The sequence below is a fragment of the Ixodes scapularis genome, unplaced genomic scaffold (genome assembly GCF_016920785.2).
Source record: "Ixodes scapularis isolate PalLabHiFi unplaced genomic scaffold, ASM1692078v2 PGA_scaffold1__304_contigs__length_218370807, whole genome shotgun sequence".
NCBI lineage: Eukaryota > Metazoa > Arthropoda > Arachnida > Ixodida > Ixodidae > Ixodes > Ixodes scapularis.
Genome location: NW_024609846.1, coordinates 62,538,988 through 62,552,286, shown reverse-complemented (window position 1 = coordinate 62,552,286; position 13,299 = coordinate 62,538,988). Strand labels below are relative to the sequence as shown.

At 41.5% G+C, this 13,299-nt stretch overlaps 1 protein-coding gene across 4 annotated transcripts in view; it reads right to left on the bottom strand.

Moving 5' to 3' along the window:
- Nucleotides 1–1,472: 1,472 nt before the first annotated feature.
- Nucleotides 1,473–13,299, bottom strand: part of LOC8027270 (monocarboxylate transporter 9) — a 48,248-nt gene continuing 36,421 nt past the window's right edge. For all 4 annotated transcript variants that reach the window (XM_029982614.3, XM_040222583.2, XM_040222582.1 and 1 more), the window contains 4 exons: nt 11,291–11,437; nt 9,029–9,172; nt 2,968–3,795; nt 1,473–1,847 (listed from right to left, as the gene is read on the bottom strand). In XM_029982614.3, the coding sequence (XP_029838474.2) occupies nt 1,645–1,847; nt 2,968–3,795; nt 9,029–9,172; nt 11,291–11,437 (1,322 nt within the window). In that variant the 3' untranslated portion in view covers nt 1,473–1,644. The remainder of the gene's footprint in view (nt 1,848–2,967; nt 3,796–9,028; nt 9,173–11,290; nt 11,438–13,299) is intronic.

Genomic DNA, 13,299 nt, shown 5'->3' with positions numbered 1-13,299 from the left:
TATATATATATATATATATATATATATATATATATATATATATATATATATATATATATATGTGTGTGTGTGTGTTGGGGGGCTGAAAACAGAATATATATATATATATAACTTCTCTTTTTTATAATCGACGCCAGGTCGTATAAACCTAATATTTTACCTCTTATTCTGTACTCAGAGGAAACTACGGCTGTGGCTTTCCTTTGTCACAAATACAGGAAAAGAAACTTTTTGACATGCCGGCACCATTTATTCTAAAGCAAACTACGTCACATTGACGCGTCAATATTAACAGTGTAATTTGACATTCCTTTTACGTACAGGAAACATTATTAGCGATATCTATAGAGGACACCAATGACCGCTCATCGCTCGGTAACTGGTGAGGCAATTTGCGGAGGTCGGCGTACACAACGGAGAGAGGGCCACGATTAGCTTGGCAAGCCGTGACCAGCTGCGGACATTGTGACCAGTCGTTCAATAATGGTCAACAAGTTTCATGTTTGGCCTTTCCGCATGCATTGTCCCGTTTGGGTTTGTAATCAGGTACGGTGCTTTAGGCCGGTTTCGCCTATGCAGTACGCTGCGTCACAGCCTTGGTAGTTTAACTTGTACAGTGAGTCCCCACAAAATATTTACAAGGTTTTTTTTTCTCTACACCTTTTACAAAAACTATGCATCGCCGAACATCATTCTGCACCAAAAATAGCGTTAACGGTTTAAATTAGATGCCAAATTTTCATAGCAAACCGTTGTCTTATTCAAAAGTTAATGGAGATTTTTTTTTAATCTTTAAAGGAAAAAGTGGGGGCAGTTTTTCTGTAATTTGCGCCATTCGGCTCTCTTAATGGCCAAATTACAGCACTGTTGGCCGTCTATTTGCCATTAAAAAATTTAAAAAAAAAATTACATAAATATTTGTTAAGCTAACAGTTAGTTCTAGAACTTTTGCATCTAGTTCAGACCGCTAAAGCTACATTTCGGCTTAGAATTAGCGTTTTGCCACGGGAAGGGCGGGGGGGGGGGGCAGACAATTTGTACACGGCATTATTCATGAATCCAAAGACAGTGCTATTTTGTGGTATAAGTATTAGCAAAGTTCAGACGTGATTTTATGAGCTTAATGTTGAAGGGAAGAGATCCCGGCGAATACTTAGAAACACCTTCACGCACTTCAGGTGTAGGTGCTACGATGTTTGAACTTTTTTACTGCTCTAGCGACCCACATTATCTGGCTGAAAAAAGGATCAAAATAAAAGACAGGCAGAAATAATACTTATAAGGGACAGACAAATGGAGAGCTAAGACGTGAGTGTTTCGTCCATGGTAGATGCGGTCGCCAGGGTATTACCTAACCAGTTTTCAATCACGTTCATTTTCTTGCGTTGTTCTGGTCCTACTGTACACACTCCGAACGTTTAAGAACACAATTTGCTCTGAGATCCTGGGCGATGTCATGCTTTAACTCCAGGTACTTGTACACCAGCTTTTATTTCGAGAGTTGCCTTGCCCCCCTTTTTTGCCGGCTAATATTCCGTCAATTCCAATTGCTTGGGCAATACTTTGCGCTGCACAATCTTGATAAAAAAAAAGAGAGCACAGTTATTTGTAACAACAATGTTAACTACAAGAACATTCAAACACTCACTGATCGTGACCATTTGGTAAGACGCCTAGGACGTGTACTATGTTAACTTTCTCAACACGCGTTTTTTCCAATATCCATTTGCAGTTTCTGCTGTTTTCTTTTATGAGTACGATAATCCACATGACGGCTCCTCCAAGGACGATGGAGCCACAAAGCCTGAAGAGGTTGTCGTATGATCCAGTCACGTCCCGGAAGTAACCTGCAAGAATAGAAGCGCACATTTTACCGCGCGGCGCAATTTTTTAAAGTCACATAATTTATGAAAAAACCTATGTAAAAACTAACAACCAACGACTCAACAAATAATGAGAAAATAACGTCATCAAGGCGACGGTTTAGCAGAAAACTCAATAAATCTGGCAAATTTTATCATCTTTTTTTAGATATCGTCACATGCCACACTGTCTGGCACCTGAAGACGCGGAATATGGCTTAGTGCATAATTGATTGAGCCGAAATATACTGAAACGAAATCGTATTCTCCATAAAGATGACTTTGTCAGGTATAAACAAAGCACTTTTATTTCTTGCTGAAACTTTAAGAGGTGTCAATGGGCACGCGGCGAGGAACGAGATAAACCTTTTTGTACACGTTGTGCCCAATCTGAAGTGAAAACAACCTGAATTCATAAAAGCAGACTAATTTTCTTAACATGAAAGAATAAAAAACATATAGGGTCTAAGACAGAAAGAAATGTTTCAGTTTAGTGTACATTCTTGAATCCGGCAGGATTGTGAAATATTTGCCCAATTATTGTTTACCTGATATTTTTATCGACACCGACAGCATAATTGTAACGCTAGCAGTGTCGAGTCCGAGTATCTTAGGATCTCTTCGCAGCCAATGAGATTAGGGCGTCCGTCAGAAAGAACAAAAGAACGATTCACAAAGGAAGAAACGTGAACATAAACATTTGCAGCTTTATTTCGATCTAGCGATGAATCCATTATATGCGGAATTGCATACGCCGTCTGTTGGCATCACATATCGGAAGATGGTGCCACTAGTTAGAACTATAGCTAACTCGGTCATCCGCGAACACGACCGCCATTAACCCTCTCCAGTTTTTGGTATAATTGTTTTTGTCAAAGCAGCTACGTTTTAAGGGTTCACCAGGAAAAATGCGCCATCTAAATGCACATTCGGTGAGCATTAAAGCTTTCTATTGTGCGGGCGCTTATTTTCTGGCTTGTTTTACAGCGCTAAGATCCATTGTAGAACAATGAGGTGTTCTTCAAACGGATACTCAGTGTATGTGCACATAAATGATGAGGCAAACTTCGCCCGATAACCATAGGGAGTCATAGGTTTTACTTACCAACAACAAAAGGTTTTCCGAGCGACGTCATTCCCGCCGAAGCTGACACCATACCATAGGCCATGGACACTCTCTCGATGCCCAGGTATTCGGCGAGGAGTACGGAAAACAGGACCACGCTGGTGCCGATGAAGAAGGCTATCCCAGTGGCCATCGCGAACACGGCACCGTAAGACATCGCGTACGGAAGCATCACGTAGAGAGTTCCCAGCATTATAAAGCTGGCTGTGATCAACGTCCTCCGTGACAGTATCTTGCCGTCCGCCATTGCGGGTAAGGTCAGCCTCCCGACAAGATCTGCAATGGAGCTGGCCGAAAGCAGGGTGACGGCGTGGGATACACGGACTCCCCGGTCAATGGCAAAATCCAGCAAAAATGATATGTAGCACTCAAAGGCAAAACTGAACGCGATGTATGAGTACATTATCACGTAGAACATAGGACTTGAAAACACTGTCAATCCGTGACGGAAAGACCCCGTGTTGACAGGCGCTTTCTTGACGTCCGCGTCCTGGGCGCGCGGGTCTTCCTTCTCTAAAGGAAATTTCTTGGCCGCCAGCGCCGCCTGTTCGGCCAAATGACGCTTGAGCCAGACAGGTTGTCTCAGAAATAGGCTGAATGCGATGGAGTGGAGAGACAGGGCGCCGAAAAGTAGAAGGGCGCCCCGGAATCCGTAGTGGTGCGAGAAGAACTCGAGGAGCTTGGGGAAAACGAAGGTGCCCATTGTGGAACCCGCGAAGTTGATGCCCATGGCCAGACCCCGGTACTTGAGGAAGTGTTCGTTGATCACCGTCGGGATCACCACGAACACCATGCCGCTTCCGATGGCTGAAACAAAATGCAGCTCATTAAGGAAAGGGAACTAAAGAGCCGACCAAAAGAATTTTTAAGCCGTGTGTTATAACAGATGTCGTAGAGTCAAAAATTAATGATCGATGGGTGTAAAGGCTGGGGATATGTTGTGAAAAGGACAGAAGAAACAAATTATTTTTTTTTGTGACCCATGTGTTAAAAATATCTAAAATGACTTATATTAAAAGCAATTGTATAATGTGTTTAATGAACATCTAAGAAATGTAGGATTACTTATAAAAACTTATATGCTCCATATGTAGCATATACATTTTATTATGATTATTCAAAAATTATATAAAAATATTCGTATTTTCAATAGGAAGACACCGAATAGCAATTTATAAAAACTCACAGGTAAAATGAGTACATAATCATTTACGGTAAGCATATATATAACGTCCCTCAAAAAATATTCAGGGCGTTTTTAGATAAAATCGAAAAACCATGTCCGGTGACCATTTTTAATATTGATGGAAAATATAAAATTTCCTGGCTCTATGCCCAGAAAAATAAAGCCAATCCTTGGAACAACAAAAAAAAAAGATTGTCATTGCAAAAAAAAAAAAAAGTGTAAGCACCCTTTCAGTCACGTGCGCGTTTTGGGTATCGCGTGATGTTGGCATTTCGGGCGGCTTCTAAAAAGAACTGTTGTGACTACGGGTTTAGATATATTTACTGACGAATTAGGCATAGGAAGGATTTACAAGAAGTATGGGCATTTCACTAAATATGCATTGATTTGAAAATCATTTAAAAAAAATCCACTTTAGTTTTTTTTTTTTTTTTTTTAATCTCCGAAATTAACGTTTATAATGTCTAGTAACAGAATCTGCAGAAACATAATGCAATATTCGTGTAACTTTTAAGTTATAAAGCGAGAAATATAGCCAAATTGGTGCTAACGCGGTTGCCATAAATGGGACGTGCACATACCCGTTCTTCACAATTTCAGTATTATTAAAAAGCGTAAAAATGCTACACGGTGATCAGGAAAAGACAGATTGACAGAACAGAGCTGGACGGTAGTTTTGAAGAGAAAATGTTTAATACATTTTCGTTCACAACCGACCCAAAGACGGCCATGGGCCGGAGCGATCGAGGTGCGCCAGCCTGTAACATGCTTCGCGGTGCGTGTTTCAACAGCTGGCATGTAGCCTCTCCGTCTACGCAACGTAAAGGAAGCCACCACAGTGACTTTGCAAACAGTTCAGCCTACAACCTTGGTGGCAACATGATATAGGAGCTAGGGCACGTCAAACCTGCGCCGTCTGCAAACGCCAATAGATCTGCCGCCCCGGAGGTCCGCACAAAGCAAAAAAAAAAAAAAAAATACAGAAAAAAAAAAAAATTAACTGCTTGAGATTGTTTGTATTGGGCGTTTTCAGATAGGATCAAACATCCATGTCCGGTAGACATTTTTTTTTTTTTACCAGACAGTTTATTTTATTTGTTGCGCAACCGCAACAAACATATTAGAAGCCTTTTTTCGGAAAATTAAATTTCTTTTGAGGAACGAAAATCACAAAGTCGCTGTCTGTTTTTGCGACTTGCGTGAAACCGTCCCTTTGGATATTTAAAAAAGAAAAACTGTTGTCGCCTTAGGGTCGATATTTTTTTTTGTACAGAGTCTGTACATAAAATAAAAGGAGGCAAACATGTATTATAGATTACAAAGCAATTGAGAGCTTTATAAATAAGGATCTTAAAAGACTAGAAATTCAAATTTTTTAACATGATCTCGACGCGACTTTTTTATATTCGCATAAATCTCATTGAAATTGAAAACGATAACCTTTCTAAAAAATACACTGACATGTACACAGGTTACCGATTTTCCAAAATTAGAAACCAGTTTAAAATGAAGTTCACCTTAATCTTTCTTCTACTTTGCGCAGAACAAGGCTCACAATCAGTCCCATCAGGCCCTTCAGAAATGCTTTGAAATATTTTTAATTTTGAATTCCCAGATCGCTAAAGATACAAAATTGTCGTTACGGGAGTAGAGATAGATACGACGTTGGCAGATTTCAAGCATGGCAAGAAAGGGTATGAAAAATGTAGAATGTCTGTGAGGAGAAAGCACTGTGATATGAGTTCGTGAAAAATACAAATTCATACAAAAGATTACACGCGAATTTGAAGCGCAACTCTACAATTTAAATACAAATTTCTCCGATTAGTGAATTTGGGAGCCTACCCTTTGTAGGGAGCCTAAGCTGTTGACGACCATATTTAAATAGTGATAAGAAAGAACGCATGTTTAAAGTGGTACAATTGAAACGAGTTTAATGAATCAAGAATCTGTGTGCACATTCGGCGCTTGTCAAGTGCATTCTTTCTGCCGGACACCGACCTGAATCGTCACAGCGCTCTCCTGGCACTCCGAGGAGGAACTTTCTTTTCACGGTTTGCCTGTTGCTGTTAATGTTCGTTTCTTCTCAGCGGCACCGCAAGCTCGCGACCTCGATCTGCTTTTCGCCCAGCCATAGGAAACTTTACTCTCAAAGATATATATTTTTTGCGTCTACTGTTCTTGCTAAAACAGCTGTATTTCCGAACTGTTGGACCGCGTACTTTGCCTCAAGTGACAAGGCTGAATTCCACACACAACAGAAACTGAGTCCCACCTCTTTGCTTTTATGTCCCTGAACGCTTTAACGTCAGCTTTCGGGACGTGGATTAGTTTCACGTTCGGCAGTTTAGTGTTCAGTGGGGCAACCATCTCTGACGCCGACTTGATCACCGACGTGGTGGGCCCTCGGAGATTGTATAACGCTGCCTGGTGCTTGGCACGACCCCCGATTTCATCGCAGGCACTCTTGCCGAGTCCTTTTGCGGTAAATTCTATTTCGCTGACGTGTACATGTTGCTCCGCAACTCGTGTAGTCGGTCTTTGTTCTGAAAGTGGCCTGCTGCACAATCACTGACGTAGGTCACATGAGCATATTCAAGTTGGATTTCACGATTCTCCAAACTGTTTTCATAAAAATTAAAACACAGACAATCTCATTCAATCGGAATTCTTTTTTTAGCATTTTTTGGGCGTTGTTCGTATTTTTTTTTTTTTTTTTTTTTTTACTGCGTGGATCTATTGGCGCTTACAGGCGGCGCAGGTTCAAGTTCTGTCGCGTCTTACCTCCTATATTATGATATCGTCAAGGTTGTAGGCTGATTTGTTTGCAAAGTCGCTCCGGATGCTTCCTTTCCGCCGCGTAGACGGAGACTCTACACGCCGGCTGTTAAAACAGGCACCGCGAAGCATGTTACAGGATGGCGCCACTCGATCGCTCCGGCCCACGGGAATTTTTGGGTCGGTTGTACGAAAAAGTATTAGGAATTTTTCTTTCAAAACTACCGTCAACCTCTGTGCTGACAGTTTGTCTTCTCCTGACCACCCCGTAGCATTTTTACGCTTTTTAATAATAAGTGAATTGTGAAGAACGGTTATGTGCACGCCCCATTTATGGCAACCGCGTTAGCATTAATTTAGCCATATTTCTCGCTTTATAACTTCAAAGCCACACAGATATTGCACTATGTTATTAAAGATTATGTTAGGAATCGTTGTAGATTTGTCCCGCTAACCAGGAATACAATATTTTATGCACAAATGAACTTATACAGGGCAACACACTGCCAAAGTTTGAAGACCTTAGCTTTTATAGATACAGAGTAAAACAATCTTTAATCCAGAGAGTTATTGTTCAATATGCCGTATTTGCGATTTTGTCTCTCAAAATAACGGTCTTAATTGTCAGTGATTAATACTTTCTGTGAATCCTTCGTATGTCTAATGTGTAAGTAAATGTGACTAGACCCGTAGCCACAACAGTTTTTGAGGGGAAGCCGCCCGAAGTGCCAGCATCGCGCGATATGCAAAACGCGGACGTCACTGAAAGGGTGCTTACAAATGTTTTTCGCAAAGATAATTCTTTTCTTTTCAAAACAAGGATTGCCCTAGTGAAAGAAATCATCTGTATGAGAAATGATTTGTGTCCAATAAACACTTATGAATCATACAAGATATATAAGAACCATATAAGAACTATATAAGAACTATATAATAACGATATAAGATATATAAGAGCCATATAAGAAACTTATAAGAAACTCCTCACAAGTTTCTTATATGGTGCTTCCATGTTCTTATATCCCTATAGTTCTTATATACTTTTTATATAGTTCTTATATGGTTCTTATATGTTCTCATATATCTTGTATGATTCATATCTGTTCATTGGACACAGAAATTTTTATACAAATGAGAATTTTCAATAGGGCGGTTCAATTCTTCTGGGCATGGCGCCAGCGAAATCTGTTTGGTCACCGGACATGGTTGTTCGATCTTGTCTGAGAACGCCCTACAGTGTTTTAATCGCCCAAATAAACTATGAATAGCCCAGTCTATACAAAGTCCAGTCCAGACGCAAAGGTTTCAAAATGAATCGTTGTCTTATTCGAAAGTTATAGGAAATTTTCGAAAATATTCTATAAGATGGTGGTCGACGAAGTCCGTGAATGCATCAGGTTCATTGGCTCAATCTAGCGAGAACGTGCCCCCTTTCCTCAGTGAAGGTTTCAGTAAAACTCTTTTAACTTTAAACAAAAAAAAACGGTTTGTTTTGAAACCTTGGCATCATGTAGAGAGCGGTAGTGTTTAATTTTGGCGGAAACTGGGCATTTGGCAATTCGTACTTTATTTTTGATATGAAAGCCGGACTATAAATATTTTTCGGCAGCACACTGTAGTAGTGGAACGCTTCCGCAGCACATATCAAGCAAGACAATCCCCAGTTCTAGTTATTATTCTTATTCAGTGCAGTGGAAATGTTACACCTGAATTCATCATAAACCTATATTAGCATGCAACATCATTGAAAACAAGATATCGCGAATGCATAATAGATGAAAAAGTTAACTTCCCGAAGAGGGGTAATCACAGTGAAAATTCCGCCTCTACCAAATTTTGCCTTTCAAAGTCTCTCCCAATTATATTCCCATTTCATAGCAAGGTTCATTCATATCCATGTGTTGGCTTATGGTGCATTTATGCTTGGGAATTTAGGATGTAACATATTCCGTCTTCAGAATAAGAGCCATAAACTCCATAATTATGTTTTGATCCGCAAAAAAGAACGCCCAAAAATATTTAGAACTAAAATAACATTTAGACCTCGTATACACTGGGAAACGCCGGGGTACTTACCGTGAACTATACCAAGAGTGACCACGAGATACTGAATACTGGTGGCAAAGAAGCAGAGCATCAACCCGAGCGCGGAGATGAAGCCTCCCACGAGCGCCACAGGCCTCGCTGTGAATTTGTGAGCCAGCGGACCTGAAATGAGACCTGAAACAAAGGGTTTTTATTTCGCTCGCGTATGCATTACTTGACGTTGTAACGAAGTAGACCACATGAAGTCTTGAAATGATTGCCGATTGACCGCTATGTGATTTCCTATTGCCTCGGGGCTGTGTTCGGCCTTTAATATGTTGAAACCGCTACCTATATACCCCTCAACAGCTGCCCAGCACTGCGGCGCTGCAAGCATTATTTGCAGTATTTATTTATATCGTTAAACGCCTCTACACGAAGTCTATGGGTTTTACTGGTCAGCATACTCTTAGCGCGCTGTTTGCTATTTAGGGATTAAAATACGGCGTTTTTCACATTCTTCCTTGAATTCTAAAATAGACACTTCTTAGCCCATTCACCTATTTCTTTAAGACTGGACCATTCATACAATATCGCCCATCCCAAGACCAAGTCCATAGCCTATCAGCATTTACTTCTACCCCAATATGTCGCAGACTGGAACGGCCTTCCTGATGACATCGTCAATATGACCAATAACCGTGAGCTTCGCCTCGCAGTAACCAACCACTCCCCTCCGTAACGCCCCTGGGGCCCTAAGAGAATCTGTATATAAATACAAAAAATACAATCCAAAATCGCTGCGCTCTAATAACATGGACGCTGCACTTTGTCTGTTGCAGTTTGTTGTCTTTGGTACACACTATAGTCACGTTCGCAACACTGTGCGGTGGTTGCAGCAGAGAACGTTTGGATTCTTGGCTGCAATACACCTCTCCGTTGCTTCTCCTCAAAGCTAAAAAAGACGAATTGCTGGGCTGTGGACGCATGCGCGGCGTCTGATTTTCGGGAGAAAGGAACTACTGCGCATGCTCAGAACAAGTTCCACAGCTCCGCAGGTAATGATGGCGGCGCGCAGGGAGCGGTTATTGTAAAAGTCTGTAGTATCCGAGGAATTGCAGTTCTTGAGTCCAACACTTTTTTTGTCCTGGAATTCAGGACTTTAAACAAGATGCGAAAAAGCAAAGGTGGGGTCAAACGTTCTTTGTCCAGAGTCTGGGTATCCAGGTACTAATTCGCCCAACAAATGCAAAGTTAGGATTCATTGAGGATAGTTTGACTGTTATTTGGCATATCTGGCCTCCTAAATTTAAATACAAGTGCCTAAACTAAGCTTCACATTTTTTTTTCTATGTGGCAACTTTGGGCCACGATTGACAAAGCAGTGCAAGATATGTTCTTCGCTGCTGGTAGTTTGGCCGTCACCTAGCAGTCTTGATCCTAAATAGCCAAACATGAGCCAAAGTTAGGATTCACTGTGTTTGTTCGGATTTTATGTGGCACATTTATTCCAAAATTGACAAGAAAGGCTAAGATTTATGCATCGCTGGTGGAAGTTCGGCGGTCATCTGGCATCTTTCGCACAAGTCAGGCACTGGGACCCAATGGAATATGCATCTGCGCATGGGATTTGCATACCCGTCACACTATTGAACAACTCGAACGTATTCAGAAACGGGCAGCTCGGTTTGTCTCCGGCAATTATGATTTCTCTATAAGATCATCTGAAATACGCCGCAACCTGGGATGGCCTCTGTTGGAAGACAGACGAAGGTACCTTAGGCTCACTTTATTTTTCAACATTCTAAACGGTAGGACTGGCATCGAGAAAGAACGTTATATTAAGGAGCCCAGTTATGTGTCGCCCGGTACAGATCATCATTTAAAAGTACGAGAATATAGATGCAGAATTAACGTTTCCAAGCACTCGTTTTTTCCACGAACAATACACGAATGGAACAATTTACCAACTGAAGTCATCTCTGCGGCTCCTTCCTCCTTTCCTACTGCCCTAAAAACTTGCTGTTTGAATAATTTTTCACTTTGCCCTTCTAATAGTCCCAGTCACTATACATTGTTTTCATATATTGTACAGAATGTTGTATGTTGTATTTTTCTCTTAAGATGTCATATCCAATATTTCTGCATCACGATAGTTCTTGTGTATCTCTCTATGTATCGTTTGCCATTGTTTTGTACTGCCTTACCCCCTTTATAATAATGCCCAGATTTGGGCGATGTAGGTATTCGAATGAATAAATTAATAAATAAAATCTCCTTTTGAAGAGTCCTAAAGAACACCTTCTCTCTTACCGGCCAGTAGGAGGACTCCGCCCATGAGTACGACCGGCCAAGACGCCTGGCTTCGAGTCGTGTGGAAGGTGTCCAGGATGGAAACGTACAAGAACCCGGCCGATCGCCTGCCTCCGACGCCGAAGAACGTCGCAAGCGCACATGCCGCTGAGAGAAATGAAACAAGAACATGTCACCCAACCTCGAACACAAAATATTAGCGAGAGTATTGGGGTTATTTCGGGGAAAACTCAACACGTGTTTATTAATTTCGTAATATTTAGTGTTCCCTTTTTGTTTACAAAACATTAGTTTGCTAAATATTTTCTTTTGTTTTTATTTCTAGCAATTTTATGCCGGTTGCAAAATAAATCGGCAAACTAAATCGAACACGCAAAAAAAAAAAAAAGAAATCTTATATAAACCTTATTAGACATGTCGTGGTAGGATACTAGAACGTTCCTTAGCGCTACATGCTCTATCAGAGTTTTGTAAAAAGGATTTATTCTATTTGAACTTTCATAACAAACAGAATTCTATAGAAAAATAACAAAAATAATGAACACAATATACCTATAGAAATTGTTATCTACCATATGAAAACCCTATTTGCTTTTGTGAGTGGCGTGCCATACCGATTTATAGTTCATTTATTTTTTCAACATATACCGATATACCGTCCACTTACAGATCTTTACATCTGTCCAACTTATCGACGGGCCACCTGTGTGACAGCCTCTCAGAGCCTGCTGGTACCTCTTTTTGGGGGTGCCTCACACTCACGCGTGGACAGCTGCTTCCAGTTCATTAAATACCACATAATGGCGTCCTTGCAGGCTTGTTTTTTTTATTGCGCCCAACAGGTCATCAACATTGGCGGCCTGATCAGGCCATACTGATGCGCTACCAAACGTCTAACTGATCGTCCGCCATGCCAAAAAACGGCCGAACTCGATCAAATGGCGGCCAATCATGGCCTCACGCGAAAGCACACGATGCAATGCGCAGTGATTGACCGGCGCCTGATCGAGTTCGGCCGTCTTTCAGACACCAGTCAGACGTTTGGTCGTGCATGGATATGGCCTTATTAGGCTCGCAGTGGTTATCATCTTTTGGGGTTGTGAAAAAAAAAACTGCGAGGACGCCATTCCGCGGTTACTGCTAAGCTGAAAGCAGCTGTCCAGTTTTGGAAGTGAGGCGTTTCGAAAAGGTGGTTCCCGCAGGCCATGGAGAGGCTGCCACACATGCGAGGGAATTTGGCTCAAGGGGGAGCATTTAGAGAAGTTAGACATATGTTCAGCCCCTAAATGGGTGCCTGCAACAAAAAAAAAAAAGAGAGGCCGCATCTCCACGTGGTGAATGATGTTGATTGGGGCGAAGTTCTGGTGATGCGGATGATACTGATTTTATTGTTCATAAATAGTGCTGATGGTGCTGATTTTTTTTTTTATTGCTCATAGGTAGTGCTGAGTTCCGGGTTGCGTTTTGACTTCATTATTACTGCTTTATGGTCGGTGAAATGCAGAGCCAGTGGTTCTTCTAGCGGATCAGCTTGGATCCGCTAGAAGCCATGGAAACGCATCTCCACCGCTTAAGTCAACGGTCCATGTCAGAAAGAGAATGTGTGGTATGGATCGAGGTTATATACGCAGTTGAGCATTTGACCGCAGCGCCCTCTCGTCTATAAACGTTGAGCCAATGCATGCAAAGTTTAAGGCGATTATATACGCATTTGACCGCAGCGCCCTCTCCTGTATAGACGTTGAGCGGCTACATGCAACGTTGGAGTGTAGCGTAGTCCTCTGGAGGACGACGACGGAAGTGAACAATGCAGATGTCAAGGCACGCCCCGCTGAAGACCATTTAATTGAAGGTGCCGAGTACATACGGGAAGTCTATCGCGCGTTGCAAGAACCCCCAGACTGGGTATCCTTATTAGATGAATTGGTCTGTGTAAAACGCTTTTAAATGTAGGTTCAAAGTTTCACGCGCTTTTAACATTTTCACAAGTGTGAGTTTTGTTTTTGTGT